At 42.0% G+C, this 18,252-nt stretch overlaps 1 protein-coding gene across 5 annotated transcripts in view; it reads right to left on the reverse strand.

Annotated features, from left to right (window-relative positions):
* LOC139380819 (BRCA1-associated RING domain protein 1-like) overlaps positions 1-18,252 on the reverse strand; it is a 90,636-nt gene that overhangs the window by 38,325 nt on the left and 34,059 nt on the right. For all 5 annotated transcript variants that reach the window (XM_071123901.1, XM_071123898.1, XM_071123900.1 and 2 more), the window contains 3 exons: positions 10,426-10,552; positions 10,067-10,199; positions 8,964-9,056 (listed from right to left, as the gene is read on the reverse strand). In XM_071123901.1, the coding sequence (XP_070980002.1) occupies positions 8,964-9,056; positions 10,067-10,199; positions 10,426-10,552 (353 nt within the window). The remainder of the gene's footprint in view (positions 1-8,963; positions 9,057-10,066; positions 10,200-10,425; positions 10,553-18,252) is intronic.

Here is an 18,252-nt window from a genome sequence, read left to right on the forward strand (position 1 = left end):
GTCCTATGAGTGTCATCTCAAGATAATCAAAGGTTAGTGATTCATTTTATCTATACATCTATACTTTGGCTGGAAAAATGGCTGTGTTATTCTGTGAATAGGCACTCCCCTAACATAATCGTTTGGTTTGCTTTCGTCGTAAAGCCTTTTTGAAATCGGACACTGTGGCTGGATTTACAACAAGTGTATCTTTAAAATGGTGTAAAATACATGTATGTTTGAGGAATTTTAATTATGGGATATCTGTTGTTTTGAATTTGGCGCCCTGCAGTTTCACTGGCTGTTGAAGAGGTGGGACGCAACAGTCTCACGTACCCTAGAGAGGTTAACTAGGTAAATTATGTCACTTCTCTTGCAACAGAGTCAGGGTATATGCAGCAGTTTGGGCCGCCTGGCTCGTTGCAAACTGTGTGAAGACTATTTCTTCCTAACAAAGACAGCCAACTTCGCCAAACGGGGGATGATTTAACAAAAGCGCATTTGTAAAAAAGCACAATCGTTGCACAACTGTACCTAACCATAAACATCAATGCCTTTCTTAAAATCAATACACAGAAGTATATATTTTTATACCTGCATATTTAGCGAAAAGAAATCCAGGTTAGCAGGCAATATTAAACAGGTGAAATTGTGTCACTTCTCTTGCGTTCATTGCACGCAGAGTCAGGGTATATGCAACAGTTTGGGCCGCCTGGCTCGCTATGAACCAATTTGCCAGAATATTACGTAATTATGTCATAACATTGAAGGTTGTACAATGTAACAGCAATATTTAGACTTAGGGATGCCACCCGTTAGATAAAATACGGAACGGTTCCGTATTTCACTGAAATAAACGTTTTGTTTTCGAAATGATGGTTTCCGGATTTGACCATATTAATGAACAAAAGGCTTGTATTTCTGTGTGTTATTATGTTATAATTAAGTCTATGATTTGATATTTGATAGAGCAGTCTGACTGAGCGGTGGTAGGCAGCAGCAGGTTCGTAAGCATTTATTCAAACAGCACTTTCGTGCATTTTGCCAGCAGCTCTTCGCAATGCTTCAAGCATTGAGCTGTTTATGACTTCAAGCCTATCAACTCCCGAGATTAGGCTGGTGTAACCGATGTGAAATGGCTAGCTAGTTAGCAGGGTGCGCGCTAATAGCGTTTCAAACATCACTCGCTCTGAGACTTGGAGTATTGAGAAGAGGACTGGCCACCCCACATAGCCTGGTTCCTCTCTAGGTTTCTTCCTAGGTTTTGGCCTTTCTAGGGAGTTTTTCCTAGCCACCGTGCTTCTACACCTGCATTGCTTGCTGTTTGGGGTTTTAGGCTGGGTTTCTGTACAGCACTTTGAGATATCAGCTGAGGTACGAAGGGCTATATAAATACATTTGATTTGATTTTGATTTGAGTAGTTGTTCCCCTTGCTCTGCAAGGGCAGCGGATTTTGTGGAGCGATGGGTAACGATGCCCTCGAGGGTGGCTGTTGTCGACGTGTTCCTGGTCACCCAGGTAGGGGCGAGGAGAGGGACGGAAGCTATACTGTTACACTGGTAATAATGCCTATAAGAACATCCAATAGTCAAAGGTTAATGAAATACAAATGGTATAGAGAGAAATAGTCCTATAAATACTATATTAACTACAACCAAAAACATCTTAGCTTGGAATATTGAAGACTCTTGTTAAAATGAACCACCAACTTTCATATGTTCTCATGTTCTGAGCAAGGAACTTAAACGTTAGCTTTTTTACATGGTGCATATTGCACTTTCACTTTCTTCTCCAACACTTTGTTTTTGCATTATTTAAACCAAATTGAACATGTTTCATTATTTATTTGAGGCTAAATGGATTTTTATTGATGTATTATATTAAGTTAAAATGTGTTCATTCAGTATTGTTGTAATAGTCATTATTACAAATTAATAGAAAAATAAAAATCGTCCGATTGATCGGCATCGGCTTTTTTTGGTCCCCCCCAAAAAATCGGTATCGGCGTTGAAAAATCAAACTCGGTCGACCTCTAAAATGAACCCACGAAATTGGCTGTTAGTACCACACACTAGGGTTGTGAACATATACAAACAAAATTGGGATCCTTCAAGTTAAGAAAAATCCCTAACTCAAAAATGTTTTAATCAGTGTAGTTATCACATAATATTTGTGTTATAGCCTAATTAGAAAAATAAATGTGTAATTTGAATGTGGACTTGGTTATATGAAGTAGATACACAGAAAGTAAACAGCAGTGGGTCAATTTCCACAAAAAATAAAGAGCTCTGAACGCAAGGCTCTGGTGCCCTAGCTACCACGCTGTAGATAGAGTGAAGCGAACCTGTGCACATGTGCCAATAATGTGTGAATTTTGCTCATCTCAATAATCTAGCCTATTCATTGATGATGGCATGGCCCCTGCTTTACTGAAGTTGCGAGACATTGCAAGCCAATCATTGCAGATAGATAATCATAGTGCACCATTTCGGACTATCTGCCAGGTGGCCGACCTGCCTATATTGTGCCCCTCTTCTCTCGCTCTGTCCCTTGCTAGCTCGCTATGAACAATTTGAGTTTTTGTGTTCTCGAAAGTACGGCAACTAATCAGTCTCCTCCGGTCCAACAATACTGAATCAAATCTTGACACTCAGAAATGGGAGTAGACGTGCAAGGAGTCAGGGAATCAATTATTTTGGAGTAGACGCTACACCACTACATCATCGTCATTAAGAGTTGGAAAAATGGCAGAGAAAGGCAAGTGAAAGCAGCAAAGTCCTGTGTGGCAATACTTTCAGAAGGAAATGCAAACTTTGCGGGGTAGAATTGAGGTAAAGTAATGGTAGTATACAGTGCCTTGCGAAAGTATTCGGCCCCCTTGAACTTTGCGACCTTTTGCCACATTTCAGGCTTCAAACATAAAGATATAAAACTGTATTTTTTTGTGAAGAATCACCAACAAGTGGGACACAATCATGAAGTGGAACGACATTTAAAACTTTTTTAACGAATCAAAAACTGAAAAATTGGGCGTGCAAAATTATTCAGCCCCCTTAAGTTAATACTTTGTAGCGCCACCTTTTGCTGCGATTACAGCTGTAAGTCGCTTGGGGTATGTCTCTATCAGTTTTGCACATCGAGAGACTGAAATGTTTTCCCATTCCTCCTTGCAAACCAGCTCGAGCTCAGTGAGGTTGGATGGAGAGCATTTGTGAACAGCAGTTTTCAGTTCTTTCCACAGATTCTCGATTGGATTCAGGTCTGGACTTTGACTTGGCCATTCTAACACCTGGATATGTTTATTTTTGAACCATTCCATTGTAGATTTTGCTTTATGTTTTGGATCATTGTCTTGTTGGAAGACAAATCTCCATCCCAGTCTCAGGTCTTTTGCAGACTCCATCAGGTTTTCTTCCAGAATGGTCCTGTATTTGGCTCCATCCATCTTCCCATCAATTTTAACCATCTTCCCTGTCCCTGCTGAAGAAAAGCAGGCCCAAACCATGATGCTGCCACCACCATGTTTGACAGTGGGGATGGTGTGTTCAGCTGTGTTGCTTTTACGCCAAACATAACGTTTTGCATTGTTGCCAAAAAGTTCAATTTTGGTTTCATCTGACCAGAGCACCTTCTTCCACATGTTTGGTGTGTCTCCCAGGTGGCTTGTGGCAAACTTTAAACAACACTTTTTATGGATATCTTTAAGAAATGGCTTTCTTCTTGCCACTCTTCCATAAAGGCCAGATTTGTGCAATATACGACTGATTGTTGTCCTATGGACAGAGTCTCCCACCTCAGCTGTAGATCTCTGCAGTTCATCCAGAGTGATCATGGGCCTCTTGGCTGCATCTCTGATCAGTCTTCTCCTTGTATGAGCTGAAAGTTTAGAGGGACGGCCAGGTCTTGGTAGATTTGCAGTGGTCTGATACTCCTTCCATTTCAATATTATCGCTTGCACAGTGCTCCTTGGGATGTTTAAAGCTTGGGAAATCTTTTTGTATTCAAATCCGGCTTTAAACTTCTTCACAACAGTATCTCGGACCTGCCTGGTGTGTTCCTTGTTCTTCATGATGCTCTCTGCGCTTTTAACGGACCTCTGAGACTATCACAGTGCAGGTGCATTTATCCTGAGACTTGATTACACACAGGTGGATTGCATTTATCATCATTAGTCATTTAGGTCTACATTGGATCATTCAGAGATCCTCACTGAACTTCTGGAGAGAGTTTGCTCCACTGAAAGTAAAGGGGCTGAATAATTTTGCACGCCCAATTTTTCAGTTTTTGATTTGTTAAAAAAGTTTGAAATATCCAATAAATGTCGTTCCACTTCATGATTGTGTCCCACTTGCTGTTGATCCTTCACCAAAAAATACAGTTTTATATCTTTATGTTTGAAGCCTGAAATGTGGCAAAAGGTCGCAAAGTTCAAGGGGGCTGAATACTTTCGCAAGGCACTGTAGGTGCAATGCTTAACCATCTGAAAGGGACGCACTGAGACCCAAACTGTTGCCGGCAGCAGCACAGCTGCATTGTGAATTCATATGGAATTTTATGAAATCCTTATCGTTTTAATGGAAAACTGATTTCCATTTGTCAAATCCCTACCATACACTTACAGATCATAGCTACAGTATATAACCATGAAAATGTCCTATGTACCCGCATTTAACCATGGAAAGGTGACTGGGAACATGGCAGAACACAGAGTAGTCATTCCCTCCGCAAGGCAATCAAACATGCAAAACGTCAGTATAGAGACAAAGTGGAGTTGCAATTCAACGGCTCAGACATGAGACGTATGTGGCACAGACTACAGACAATCACGGACTACAAAAGGAAAACCATCCACGTCGCGGACACCGACGTCTTGCTTCCGGAAAGGAACATGTTCTTTGCCCGCTTTGAGGATAACACAGTGCCCCTGCTGCCGGCCCAGACGGAATCCCTAGCCACGTCCTCAGAGCATGTGCAGACCAGCTGGCTGGTGTGTTTAAGGACATATTCAATGAATCCCTATACCAATCTGCTGTCCCCACATATTTCAAGATGGCCACCATTGTTCCTGTACCCAAGAAAGCAAAGGTAACTGAACTAAATTATTATCGCCCCATTGCACTCACTTCTGTCATCATGTAGTGCTTTGAGAGACTAGTCAAGGATCATATCACCTCCACCTTACCTGCCACCCTAGACCCACTTCAGTTTGCTTACCGCCCCAATAGAGCCACAGACGATGCAATCGCCATCACACTGCACACGGCCCTATCCCATCTGGACACATATGTAAGAATGCTGTTCATTGACTATAGCTCAGCATTCAACACCACAGTACCCTCCAAGCTATCATTAAGCTTGAGGCCCTGGGTCTGAAGCCCGCGCTGTGCAGGCCGCCCCCAGGTGGTGAAGGTGGGAAACAACACCAGTTAGGTGATAATTGACACTGAGACCCCACAAGGGAGTGTGCTCAGCCCCCTCCTGTACTCCCTGTTCACCTGTGACTGCGTGGCCAAGCACGCCTCCAACTCAATCATCAAGTTTGCAGACGACACAACAGTGGTAGGCTTGATTACCAACAATGACGAGACAATCTACAGGGAGGAGGTGAGGGCACTGGGAGTGTGGTGTTAGGAAAACTACCTCTCAATTAACGTCAACAAAACAAAGGAGATGATCGTGGAAACAGCAGAGGGAGCACCCCCCCTATCCACATCGACGGGACAGCAGTGAAGGTGTAAAATTAAGTTCCTCGGCATACGCATCACAGACAAACTGAAATGGTCCACCCACACAGACAGTGCTGTCCCGTCGATGTGAAATGGTCCACCCACACAGACAACAGCGCCTCTTCAACCTCAGCAGGCTGAAGAAATTTGGCTTGTCACCGAAAACCCACAAACTTTTACAGATGCACAATCAAGAGCATCCTGTCGGGCTGTATCGCTGCCTGGTACGCCAACTGCATCGCCCACAACCGCAGAGCTCTCCAGAGGGTGGGGCGGTCTGCACAATGCATCAACGGGGGCAAAATACCTACCCTCCAGGATACCTACAGCACCCGATGTAATAGGAATGCCAAAAAGATAATCAAGGACAACAACCACTGCCTATTCACCCCACTACCATCCAGAAGGCTTGGTCAGTACAGCTGCATCAAAGCTGGGAACGAGAGACTGAAAAACAGCTTCAATTGCAAGGCCATCAGACTGTTAAATAGCCATCACTAGCACAGAGAGGCTGCTGCCTTTATAGACTTGAAATAATTGCCCACTATAATAGTGTCACTTTAATAATGTTTACAAATCTTGCATTACTTATCTCATATGTCTATACTGTATTCTATACTATTCTACTGCATCTTAGTCTATGCCGCTCTAACATTTCTCATACATATATTTTTTATTCTTCATTCCATTCCTTTACATAGATGTGTGTGTATTGGGTATGTTGTGAAATTGTTAGATTTTAGTATTAGATATTGCTGCACTGTCGGAACTAGAAGCACACACATTTCGTTACACCCGCAATAACATCTGCTAAACACATGTATGTGACCAACAAAATTTGATTTGAAGAAACCATTCGAAAAATTAAAGTGTGATGAAGAGTAGAATGCCCTCAACACACTTGCCCTATAGGCGAACGATGCAACACAGAATGAAATACGGCAAGCTTTAGCGTAGTATCTCCTTCTCTCCACGTGTAAGAAATTAACTGTTTACAAAAAGCAGTGATTTTTCCCACATAGCACTTGAATAAATTGAGTACCAGGATCTGGTCTAGTCGTGCTTCTAACCACTGACGACATATGGCCCCCAGTGGCAGGAGTTCAATACACACATCCACCATAATCCTCTCTTCACTTCACTCTAATCTAGCGCCCCATTTCATTTCTTAATATGTCACAATTGTTTTTAAAAAACGGGAGAAGTTGCATAGAGATGAAAAGGCCCTAGGATTGATCCCAAATGGCACACTATTCCCTACATAGTGCACTTATTTTGACTGTAGGATCCTGGGAAAAAATACTGCACTATATGCAGTAGGTTAGAGGGTGCCATTTGGGAAGCAGATGTTTTCCCCCTCCATGTGGTGCCCTCCCTGTGGTGCCACAGACAAGAGGAAGGTTTTCTCCAACGGTACCAGACAACAGAACTTTAATAGTACTGTCTGGGACTAGGTAAATGCTCCATTATTATATTATCGATTGTAAAAACAAAAACAATATTTGGGTTGTTGTGTTGCTCAGCACTGGGAGACCTCTTCGTGCCGAGAGAGGTTCGGATGACAGATGAACAGCAGTCATGGCTAAAATAAGAAGCATTTCAAGGGGATGGGAGTGAGGGTTGCTTTAAACTTTTCCATTGGCTGCATCCGAAATGGCACTCTATCCCCTACATATCGCACTATATAAAATACAATTTCAGACAACCCTTACTCCAGTAAAATAAGGCTTTCAAGGTGATGGAGGGTTGCATTACACTTTTCTGTTAGTTGGGGTAATTTATGGACATTAGTTACTACATGCAAATAACATGGCCTAAACTTAATAACAATCTGCAAGGTAACCAAGTGTTTTCCATTTGAATGTCTCATGATGCCATTGTGCTTGGCATGATGATATATGCTATCAATACAACAGTGCCATGTTGATCACTGCCTAACCGCGGCAGTGGCAGCTACAATGTAATTTTCTCATGAGGGCACTTCCCATGTGACCACACTACACAGTCACACAACACTGTGACACACACAAACAGTGTCCAAAGCAGTCATCAAGCATAATTACATTTACTAATCCCCCTTAATTGCAGCTTTCATTTCGAGAGACCCTGCGAGGCCTTGGCGGGGGGGAAAGAGATACCGGGGTTAATCCAGGCTCCCACACCACTCTGCTTCGGAAGATAGGGTCAGCTAGTTAGCCCCACCACCAGAGACTGGGGTTCATGGAAAGAGGGACAGACAGAGGGATGGAGCGTGGCACACTTGTTGTTGAGGGTAGACAGGCTGTGTCAAGTGTTCATCCTCCGTGGAGGAGAGAGAGAGGTGTTGGGAATAATAAAAAATTTCTCAATCCTAAAAAGACAAGACACACACACATACCCCAAGGCATCAGACACCTTGATGACAGTCACCTTTTTCCTTTTTGAGGTAGACTGCCTGTGAATATCTAGTATATTTTATGGTTGCCGCTAGGAATAGATGGCAAAAAAAAAAAAAAAAAATGCATGGAAATTGTAAAGTTTCCACTTATAAATTCACCTCTGTAGGAAACAAACACAAGAGAAGCGAGTTTCTTTCTTTGATTTCTACCAATTTTGACATCTAGGTCCACTGACAATTCTCAAACCCCCCTATTTCAATCCACTGTATTTGCCTGTATGCCCGACACGTAATATCTACAATATCCTGTTGAACAAACGCTTCATGCCTCTCAGGACACTGCATGACATAGAATAAAGAAGATAAAAGACAAAGTACAAAAGCAAATGCATTTCTTCCAAAAGCAAGGAAACAGCAGATAATGCAAGGGAAGATGAATAAAAAGTAGGCATATTTCTCCATCTAGATTGTTATGGAGTATAAATCCATACTGCTTTAAAGCATACTTGAAACAGAGGGTAGAGGATAACTCTGAATGCCTGACATCGATCATGTAAAAATGTAAGGGTTTGAAATTATATATTATTAATGCCCAATGTATCCATGTACAGTATATTACACAATATATGGACAGTTTTACAGTATAATTATATTTCTCATTAGAATACATTAACCATACATAGACACACATTTGAAAGAAGCAGTACAGAACCACGGTCAAAGTTAATGTATGAGGGAAAAGAGTGCCATTTGGGATGCAGCCTGTATAAGAATAATAAGATACTTAGACATAAGTTCATAGAGGCTGAAGGTATGGTAAGAGGCAGAGTTGTAGGCCAGGCTACTGTAGGCCTAGGAGGCAGAGGTGAACGTTTCTTACAGCTGAAGTTGAGGACCCAGCAGCCGTTCAGGAGGCCAAGGAGAGTGGAAAGGGTGGTGGGCATCGGCCCGTCTGGTACCACCACATGAGTGACTAGAGGAATGGGAGAAAAAAAACGGGAGGTCATCCAAAGATGTATTTTAGTGCATGGGTAGTGATGGATACAGCACATATCAACTAATGTCTGCCATTTCATGGGTTGGGTTAGTACACATCAAATGCATGCCAGTGCATTCAATTGGTTTCGTATCTGTTTATAACAGTTACAATCTGATAATTAGGTCTAGTTATGAAAATGTAATATCAATGTAGGCCTACTAAATAAATAGACAGTTGAATACAATTTTAATAGAATAGCCTTCTCCAAAGTATTATTTGAATAAAATAATGGCAATGTCTTTGTTGTGAGTGATTGCAACACCGGCATGGGTAGAATCTGCCTCATTCACACCAGGCTTAGACTTTTTATATATATTCTTGTTGTCTCTGCAGTCAACAAGGCTCTGTGGCTGACAGGCTGCAAAATGACCTTAATTGTATCTCAGGGCTAAACTCTGTGGTTTACATGCTGTGGAGCTTTGCTCTGCCTTCACTTTAAATAATATGAGACACTGAAGTCTTTACTACCCAAAGCCCTGTAGTCTAACGCTCATCACAACAGAAGTCACAAACAGCTTATGATAAATTTCTTCACTTACTTTCCAGCCCTGTCCTCTGTTCCAACTACCATTACCAAATAACTAACAAACTGCCTTCCCTGTTACTCTGTATCACTAAGATTTGCAAAGCTCCAAAAAGGTAGCTACTTGTATGTAATAAGTGATGTTGCAACCCTTTCACAATACGACAAATGTGAATCTTCTGTTTCTTAATCAAACCTAGAGTGGTTGGGAGTAACCAGGAATTAAGTCCCAAAATGTGCCTGGACCCAAATCTCTTTGTGCTGCATTGCCAACTCCTTTGTGCTGCATTGCCAACAAATGTTTGCCATAGGATTTGGCACGACAGAACTAACAGATCTGGGAGCAGGCTAGTATCAATATGTTGTAGCAGGTGGCAGTGTACGGGTAGATGGGTACAGGTATAGTGGACAGGTAAGTTACCAGAGCAGGAGAAGGCGTCTGCCCTTTTTCCTCCCAGGAGATGTCCCAGTTTGGCCAGCCGGGTCTGTTGGGACTGGGACAGTTTACTGCCCAGTACAACTACCTGTTCCTCCAGTCTCACACCTTCACTGGCCTGTAACAGAACATAGACACACACCATGGGTTTTAAATGACAGATTTTATATGTTGTTGCCCTCTTGCAACTTACTGTATATAATAAATAAAAAAGGTATAAAATAAAACTATTTCCTGCTCTTTCCATAGTCGTATAATTTGGAATAAGTTAACGCAAAGCTAGAAGGTAATGGTTGATGTAACATTGCTTTTGTGTGAGAACAATGATGGGCTGATGGGCATACCTTATTGAGGCTGGGTGAAGGACTGAGAGGTGAGTTGACTGGGTGGGGTCCTTCAGAGGCTGCCAGAAGGATTGCCTGCATCTCTGGGCTCACGGCATAGTCCACAGGGCGAAGGCCAAACATATTCCTGTTAGATAGAGATACAGACTGTATCACAAACCTGAACCATGTCAAAACTGTCTGGGTATCCGGATACACAAACTAGTACCATCTAGCAGCCGGACAGCAATGCATCATTCTGGGTGCTAAGATTAGGGTTATACAGACATGGATGGTAACAAAGTCACTCATCTGTGACAATATGATACAATTTATTAGTGCATGGATTGACATAGGGCTATGAGGATCCAGTGAACAGCAATGCAGTGCGAGACACTGAGACACAGAAGACAAAGTGAAACAGCAAATTCCTGGAAGAGGGGAAGGAAGGGATGAGAAAAAGGAGGGGAAGAGGGAGGAGAAGCAGAACAGGTTGGTGCATAAAGATTAGGCGTCAGCAAAGATAACACCTGGGGGACAATTAATAGGTCCACTGGTCCATAAAATATTTCAATTGGATTCATAACACCCCCCCCCACCACACAGATAGACACACAAATACTGCAGACGCGAACATGTACAAAAACACACACACACACACACACATTCCCAGTGAAAGGATATGAAAAGCATGGAAAATTGCTTTGGGTAGGTGGTGTAGTGTGTGTATCTAAGGGGTGTGGGTAACCACTGAAACCAAGCCTTTCATACTGATAAGGGAAAATGCATTAATGTATCCATTCAGATCTGAATGCAGAGTACAGTAGTTGCACAGTGTTGTCAATTTTTATTTTTTTTACATAAAAATGAATTCTCAAACTTCCTCCATCTACATACGACAAACCTTGCTATAAATGAATAGGCCAGATGTTTTGTCAGTTGTTATATCTGTAAGTAAATACCCCATTGAGATCATCTTTTATTGATCATGATACATATATGATGTGTGAGGATCCAAGCCAAGACGATGACATACAGAAGAGGAACCAGAAACACTCGATGCATGGCTCTGTGCAGTTCTCAGTGCAGCTGGGGAAGCGAAGCGATCAGCCCAAAAACACCTTGTGTCTGGGAGTGCCTTGTTTCTCTTGTTTCTTACATTTTTCTGCACCAAAAAAATATACATCTCTCGTGTTTTTGTTTTGTTTTAGTTATATCTTTTTATATTGAATACTGCCCTGCTGTGTAGGGCATGCAAGTTAAACCCAGAATGCAATCAAAAACTAAAAGCATTGTAGTTGGGACAAACCATTCACTAAACCCTAAACCTCATCTAAATCTTGTAATGAATCATGTGGAAATTGAGCAAGTTGAGGCGACTAAACTTCTTGGAGTAACCCTGGATTGTAAACTGTCATGGTCAAAACGTATTGATACAACAGTAGCTAAGATTGGGAGAAGTTTGTCCATAATAAACCGCTTCTCTGCCTTCTTAACGCTATCAACAAGGCAGGTCATACAGGCCCTAGTTTCTACCTTCTTAACAAGACGATCAACAAGGCAGGTCCTACAGGCCCTAGTTTTGACGCACCTGGACTACTGTTCAGTCATGTTGTACGGTGCCACAAAGAGAGATTTAGGAAAATTATAATTGGCTCAGAGCAGGGCAGCACGGCTGGCCATTAAAAGTATACCGGAAGCTAAAAATGATATGCATGTCAATCTCTCATGGCTCAAAGTAGAAGAGAGATTGACTTCATCACGACTTGTTTTTGTAAGAAGAATTGACAAGCTGAATGTTTCGAGCGATCTGTTTAACCTATCCTTTGGTCTGATGAGTCCAAATTTGAGATTTTTGGTTCCAACTGCCACGTCTTTGTGAGACAGAGTTGGTGAACGGATGATCTCTGCATGTGTGGTTCCCACCATGAAGCATGGAGGTAGTGTGATGGTGCTTTGCGGGTGAAATTGTCAGTGATCTATTTAGAAATCAAGGCACACTTAACCAGCATGGCAACCACAACATTATGCAGCGATATGCCATCCCATCTGGTTTGTGCTTAGTGGGAGTATCATTTGTTTGTCAACGGGACAATGACCCAGAACACACCTCCAGGCTGTGTAAGGGCTATTTGACCAAGGAGAGTGAGGGAGTGCTGCATCAAAATACCTGACCTGAACCCAATTGAGATGGTTTGGGAGGAGTTGGAGCGCAGAGTGAAGGAAAAGCAGTGCTCAGCATATGGCAGAACTCATTCAAGACTATTGTTAAAACATTCCTCATGAAGCTGGTTGAGAGAATGCCAAGAGTGTGCAAAGCTGTCATCAAGGCAAAGAGTGGCTACTTTAAAGAATATCAAATATATTTGTTTAACACTTAATTGGTTACTATATGATTCCGTATGTGTTATTTCATGGTTTTGATGTCTTCACTATTATTCCACAATAGTAAAAATAAAAGAAAAACTCTTGAATGAGAAGGTGTCCCCAAACGATTCACTGGTAATGTATGCATGTAAACTCAAAAGAAAAAAAAAATTAAATCCCTTTTTCAGGACCCTGTCTTCCAAAGATAATTCGTAAAAATCCAAATAACTTCATAGATCTTCATTGCAAAGAGTTTAACCTCTTTGATCTCTAGGGGCGCTATTTCATTTTTGGATAAAAAACGTTCCCGTTTTAAGCGCGATATTTTGTCACGAAAAGATGCTCGACTATGCATATTCTTGACAGTTTTTGAAAGAAAACACTCTGAAGTTTCAGAATCTGCAAAGATATTGTCTGTAAGTGCCCCAGAACTCATTCTACAGGCGAAACCAAGATGATGCATCAACCAGGAAATGAGCAGAATTTCTGAAGCTCTGTTTTCCATTGTCTCCTTATATGGCTGTGATTGCGCAAGGAATGAGCCTACACTTTCTGTCGTTCCCCCAAAGTGTTAGCAGCATTGTGACGTATTTGTAGGCATATCATTGGAAGATTGACCATAAGAGACTACATTTTCCAAGTGTCCGCCTGGTGTCCCTGCGTCGAAATTGGAGCGTAAAGCCAGGTGCAATTATTTTTCCATTTGAGAGCAAGGAGAAACCAGGCTTCCACGAAGGATATATCATTGAAGAGATATGTGGAAAAACACCTTGAGGATTGATTCTAAACCACGTTTGCCATGTTTCAGTCGATATTATGGAGTTAATTTGGAAAAAAGTTCGCGTTTTGAGGGCTGAATTTTCGTTTTTTTTTTTTTTTTTTTTTTTTGGTAGCCAAATGTGATGTACAAAACGGAGCTATTTCTAATACACAAAGAATATTTTTGGAAAAACGGAGCATCTGCTATCTAACTGAGAGGCTCCTCATTGAAAACATCAGAAGTTCTTCAAAGGTAAGTTATTTTATTTGAAGGCTTTACTTGTTTTTGTGATAGTTGCCTGCTAAATGCTAACGCTAATGCTAACGCTAAATGCTACGCTAGCTAGCTACTGTTACACAAATGATTGTTTTCCTATGGTTGAAAAGCATATTTTGAAAATCTGAGATGACAGTGTTGTTAACAAAAGGCTAAGCTTGAGAGCTAGCATATTTATTTCATTTCATTTGCGATTTTCATGAATAGTTAACGTTGCGTTATGGTAATGAGCTTAGGTCTATAAATAGAATCCCGGATCCGGGTTTGGTCGTCGCAACAGGTTAAACACTGTTTCCCATGCTTGTTCAATGAACCATAAACAATTAATGAACATGTACCTGTGGAACGGTCGTTAAGACACTAACAGCTTACAGAGGCAATTAAGGTCACAGTTATGAAAACTTAGGACAATAAAGAGGCCTTTCCACTGATTCTGAAAAACACCAAAAGAAAGATGCCCAGGGTCCCTGCTCATATGCGTGAATGTGCCTTAGGCAGGCTGCAAGGAGGCATGAGGACTGCAGATGTGGCCAGGGCAATAAATTGCAATGTCCGTACTGTGAGACAGGACAGACAGCTGATTGTCCTCGCAGTGGCAGACCACGTGTAACAACACCTGCACAGGGTCAGGTACATCCAAACATCACACCTGCGGGACAGGTACAAGATGGCAACAACAATAGCCAGAGTAACACCAGGAACGCAAAATCCCCCCGCCAGTGCTCAGACTGTCCGCAATAGGCTGAGAAAGGCTATTACACCAGCAACAACATTGTCTATAGGCACAAACCCACCGTCACTGGACCAGACAGGACTGTCAAAAAGTGCTCTTCACTGACGAGTCACGGTTTTTGTTGAAGGAATGAGCGTTACACTGAGACCTGTAGTCTGGAGAGGGATCGATTTGGAGGTGGAGGGGGCGTCACAGCATCATTGGACTGAGTTTGTTGTCATTGCAGGCAATCTCAACGCTGTGCGTTACAGGGAAGACATCCTAATCCCTCATGTGGTACCCTTCCTGCAGGCTCATCCTTACATGACCCTCCAGCATGACAATGCCACCAGCCATACTGCTCGTTCTGTGCGTGATTTCCTGCAGGACAGGAATGTCTGTTCTGCCATTGCCAGCAAAGAGCCCGGATCTCAATCCCACTGAGCACGTCTGGGACCTGTTGGATTGGCAGGGGTGAGGGCTAGGGCCATTCCCCCCCAGAAATGTCAGGGAACTTTCAGGTGCCTTGGTGGAAGAGTGGGGTAACATCACACAGCAAGAACTGGCAAATCTGGTGCAGTCCATGAGGAGGAGATGCACCACAGTACTTAATGCAGCTGGTGAACACACCAGATACTGACTGTTACTTGTAATTTTGACCCCCCCTTTGTTCAGGGACACATAATTCAATTTCTGTTAGTCACGTCTGTGGAACTTGTTCAGTTTATGTCTCAGTTGTAGAATCTTATGTTCATACAAATGTTAAATTTGCTTAAAATAAAAGCAGTTGACAGTGAGAGGACATTTCTTTTTTTGCTGAGTTTATGTATGTATGTACATACGTACGTACACAGTGCTACTAGCAAAATATTCAAAAACTACAGTTGAGTTGTTTGGAAGGAACACACAACACTATGTGTGAGAAAAAAAAAAGGCAAAGCACACCAACATCAAAATCTCATCCCAACTGTAAAGTATGGTGGAGGGAGCATCATGTTTTGGGGCTGCTTTGCTGCCTCAGGGCCTGGACTGCTTGTTATCGTCAACAGAAAAATTATTTCCCAAGTTTATCAAGACATTTTGCAGGAGAATGTTGGGCTATCTGTTCGCCAATTGAAGGTCAACAGGACAACGACCCAAAACACAGAAGAAAATCAACAGAATGGCTTCAACAGAAGATACACCTTCTGGAGTGGCCCAGTCAGATTCCTGACCTCAACCCGATTGAGATGCTGCGGCATGACCTCAAGAGAGCAGTTCACACCAGACACCAAGAGAAAATTGCTGAACTGAAACAGTTTTGAAAAGAGGAATGGTACAAAACTCCTCCTGACCGTTGTGCAGGTCTGATTCGCAACTACAGAAAACATTTGGTTGAGGTTATTGTTGCCAAAAGGAGGGTGAACCAGTTATAAATCCAAGGACTCACATACTTTTTCCACCCTGCACTGTGAATGTTTACAGGGTGTGTTCAATAAAGACATGAAAACGTAATTGTTTGTGTTTTATTAGATAAAGCAGAATGTGTTTGTCTGTTGTTGTGACCTAGATGAAGATCTGATCAAATTTGATGACCAATTTATGCAGAAATATTCCAAAGGGTTCAAATACTTTTTATTGCAACTATTTCATCCAATTCCCAGTGGGTCAGAAGTTTACATACACTCAATTAGTATTTGGTAGCATTGGCTTTAAATTGTTTAACCTGGGTCAAACGTTTCGGGTAGCCTTCCACAAGCTTCCCACAATGAGTTGGCTGAATTTTGGCCCATTTCCTCCTGACAGAGCTGGTGTAACTGAGTCAGGTTTGTTGGCCTCCTTGCTCGCACATACTTTATCAGTTCTGCCCACACATTTTCTATAGGATTGAGGTCAGGGCTTTGTGATGGCCTCTCCAATACTTGGACTTTGTTGTCCTTAAGCCATTTCGCCACCACTTTGTAAGGATGCTTGGGGTCATTGTCCATTTGGAAGACCCATTTGCAACCAAGCTTGAACTACCTGACTGATGTCTTGAGATGTTGCTTCAATATATCCACATAATTTTACTTCCTCATGCAGCTATATAGTTTGTGAAGAGCACCAGTCCCTCCTGCAGCAAAGCACCCCCACAGCATGATGCTGCCACCCCTGTGCTTCACGGCTGGGATGGTGTTCTTCGGCTTCCAAGCCTCCCCATGTTTCCTCCAAACATAAACAATGATCATTATGGCCAAACAGTTCTGTTTGTTTCATCAGACCAGAGGACATTTCTCCAAAAAGTACGATCTTTGTCACCATGTGCAGTTGCAAACTGTAGTCTGGCTTTTTTATGGCGGTTTTGGAGCAGTGGCTTCTTCCTTGCTGAGAGGCCTTTAAGACTTATTTCCTTGGTCATCTTCACAAGGTCCTTTGCTGTTGTTCTGGGATTGATTTGCACTTTTCACACCAAAGTACATTCATCTCGAGGAGACAGAATGCGTCTCCTTCCTGAGCCGTATAACGGCTGCGTGGTCCCATGGTGTTTATACTTGCGTACTGTTGTTTGTACAGATGAATGTGGTACCTTCAGATGAACCTGACTTGTGGAGGTCTACAATTGTTTTTCCTGAGGTCTTGGCTGATTTCCCCATGATGTCAAGCAGAGACACTGAGTTTGAAGGAAGGCCTTGAAATACATCCACAAGTACACCTCCAATTGACTCAAATTATCTCATTTAGCCTATCAGAAGCTTCTAACGCCATGACATCATTTTCTGGAATTTCCCAAGCTGTTTAAAGGCACAGTCAACTTAGTGTATGTAAACTTCTAACCCATTGGAATTGGGATACAGTGAATTATAAGTGAAATTATCTGTCTGTAAACAATTGTTGGGAAAATGACCTGTGTCATGCACAAAGTAGATGTCCAAACCGACTTGCCAAAACTAGTTTGTTAACAATACATTTGTGGAGTGTTGAAAATCGAGCTTTAATGACTCCAATCTAAGTGTATGTAAACTTCCGACTTCAACTGTATGCATCTCTGCCTGTCTACACTATGAGGTTGGAATAATACTGTGAAATGGTGAAATATTAGGATAATACCATTTTAGTGTAATAGCAGTTTGAAATAACTGCCTAACATTACTGCCTGTTTGAGTTGGTTTGAAGTGAGTGGTGACATCACCAGGTGGTAAATTAGTTAGACCAATAAGAAAGAGTTCCCAAACCTCTGCCCATAACGGCTAGTTTTCTGTTTTCCCCTCCCCACTCACAGACAGTCCTAACAAAATTCTTGCTTGAGAAAGTGCTCTTTGCTAAGAAGCTATTTTTGTTAATTTTTGACCATTTTAATTGAAAACTATGACAGTAAGGTACTTAATTGTCACAGAAAATATTTGATATTGAGATTTTAAAAAAAGGCTGCATGAGACCTTTAAGCATTTCACTGTGCTACTGCATGTGACAAATACAACTTTCACTTGAAACACACACACTTCTTTAGTCTAAATACACAAACAAAAAAGACAATCTGTCCAATGTTGCAGATGCAGAGCTGGGTTGAGGCTATCGAGATGGATGATTTCAGTGGACATGGCCACAGAGAAATCCTCTTTCTTTCTCTCACCGTGAAGCTCTGTGTGCCAATCAATCCATTAGGGATGGCACTGGCTCTCTTATTTCGGACTTGGAGGACCAGGGTGTGTCTTTGTGTTTGTGTGTGTGTTTGTTTGTGGACGTGTTTAACTATACTTGTGGGGACCAAAAGTAA

This window comes from Oncorhynchus clarkii, chromosome 22, assembly GCF_045791955.1.
Source record: "Oncorhynchus clarkii lewisi isolate Uvic-CL-2024 chromosome 22, UVic_Ocla_1.0, whole genome shotgun sequence".
Lineage (NCBI taxonomy): Eukaryota > Metazoa > Chordata > Actinopteri > Salmoniformes > Salmonidae > Oncorhynchus > Oncorhynchus clarkii.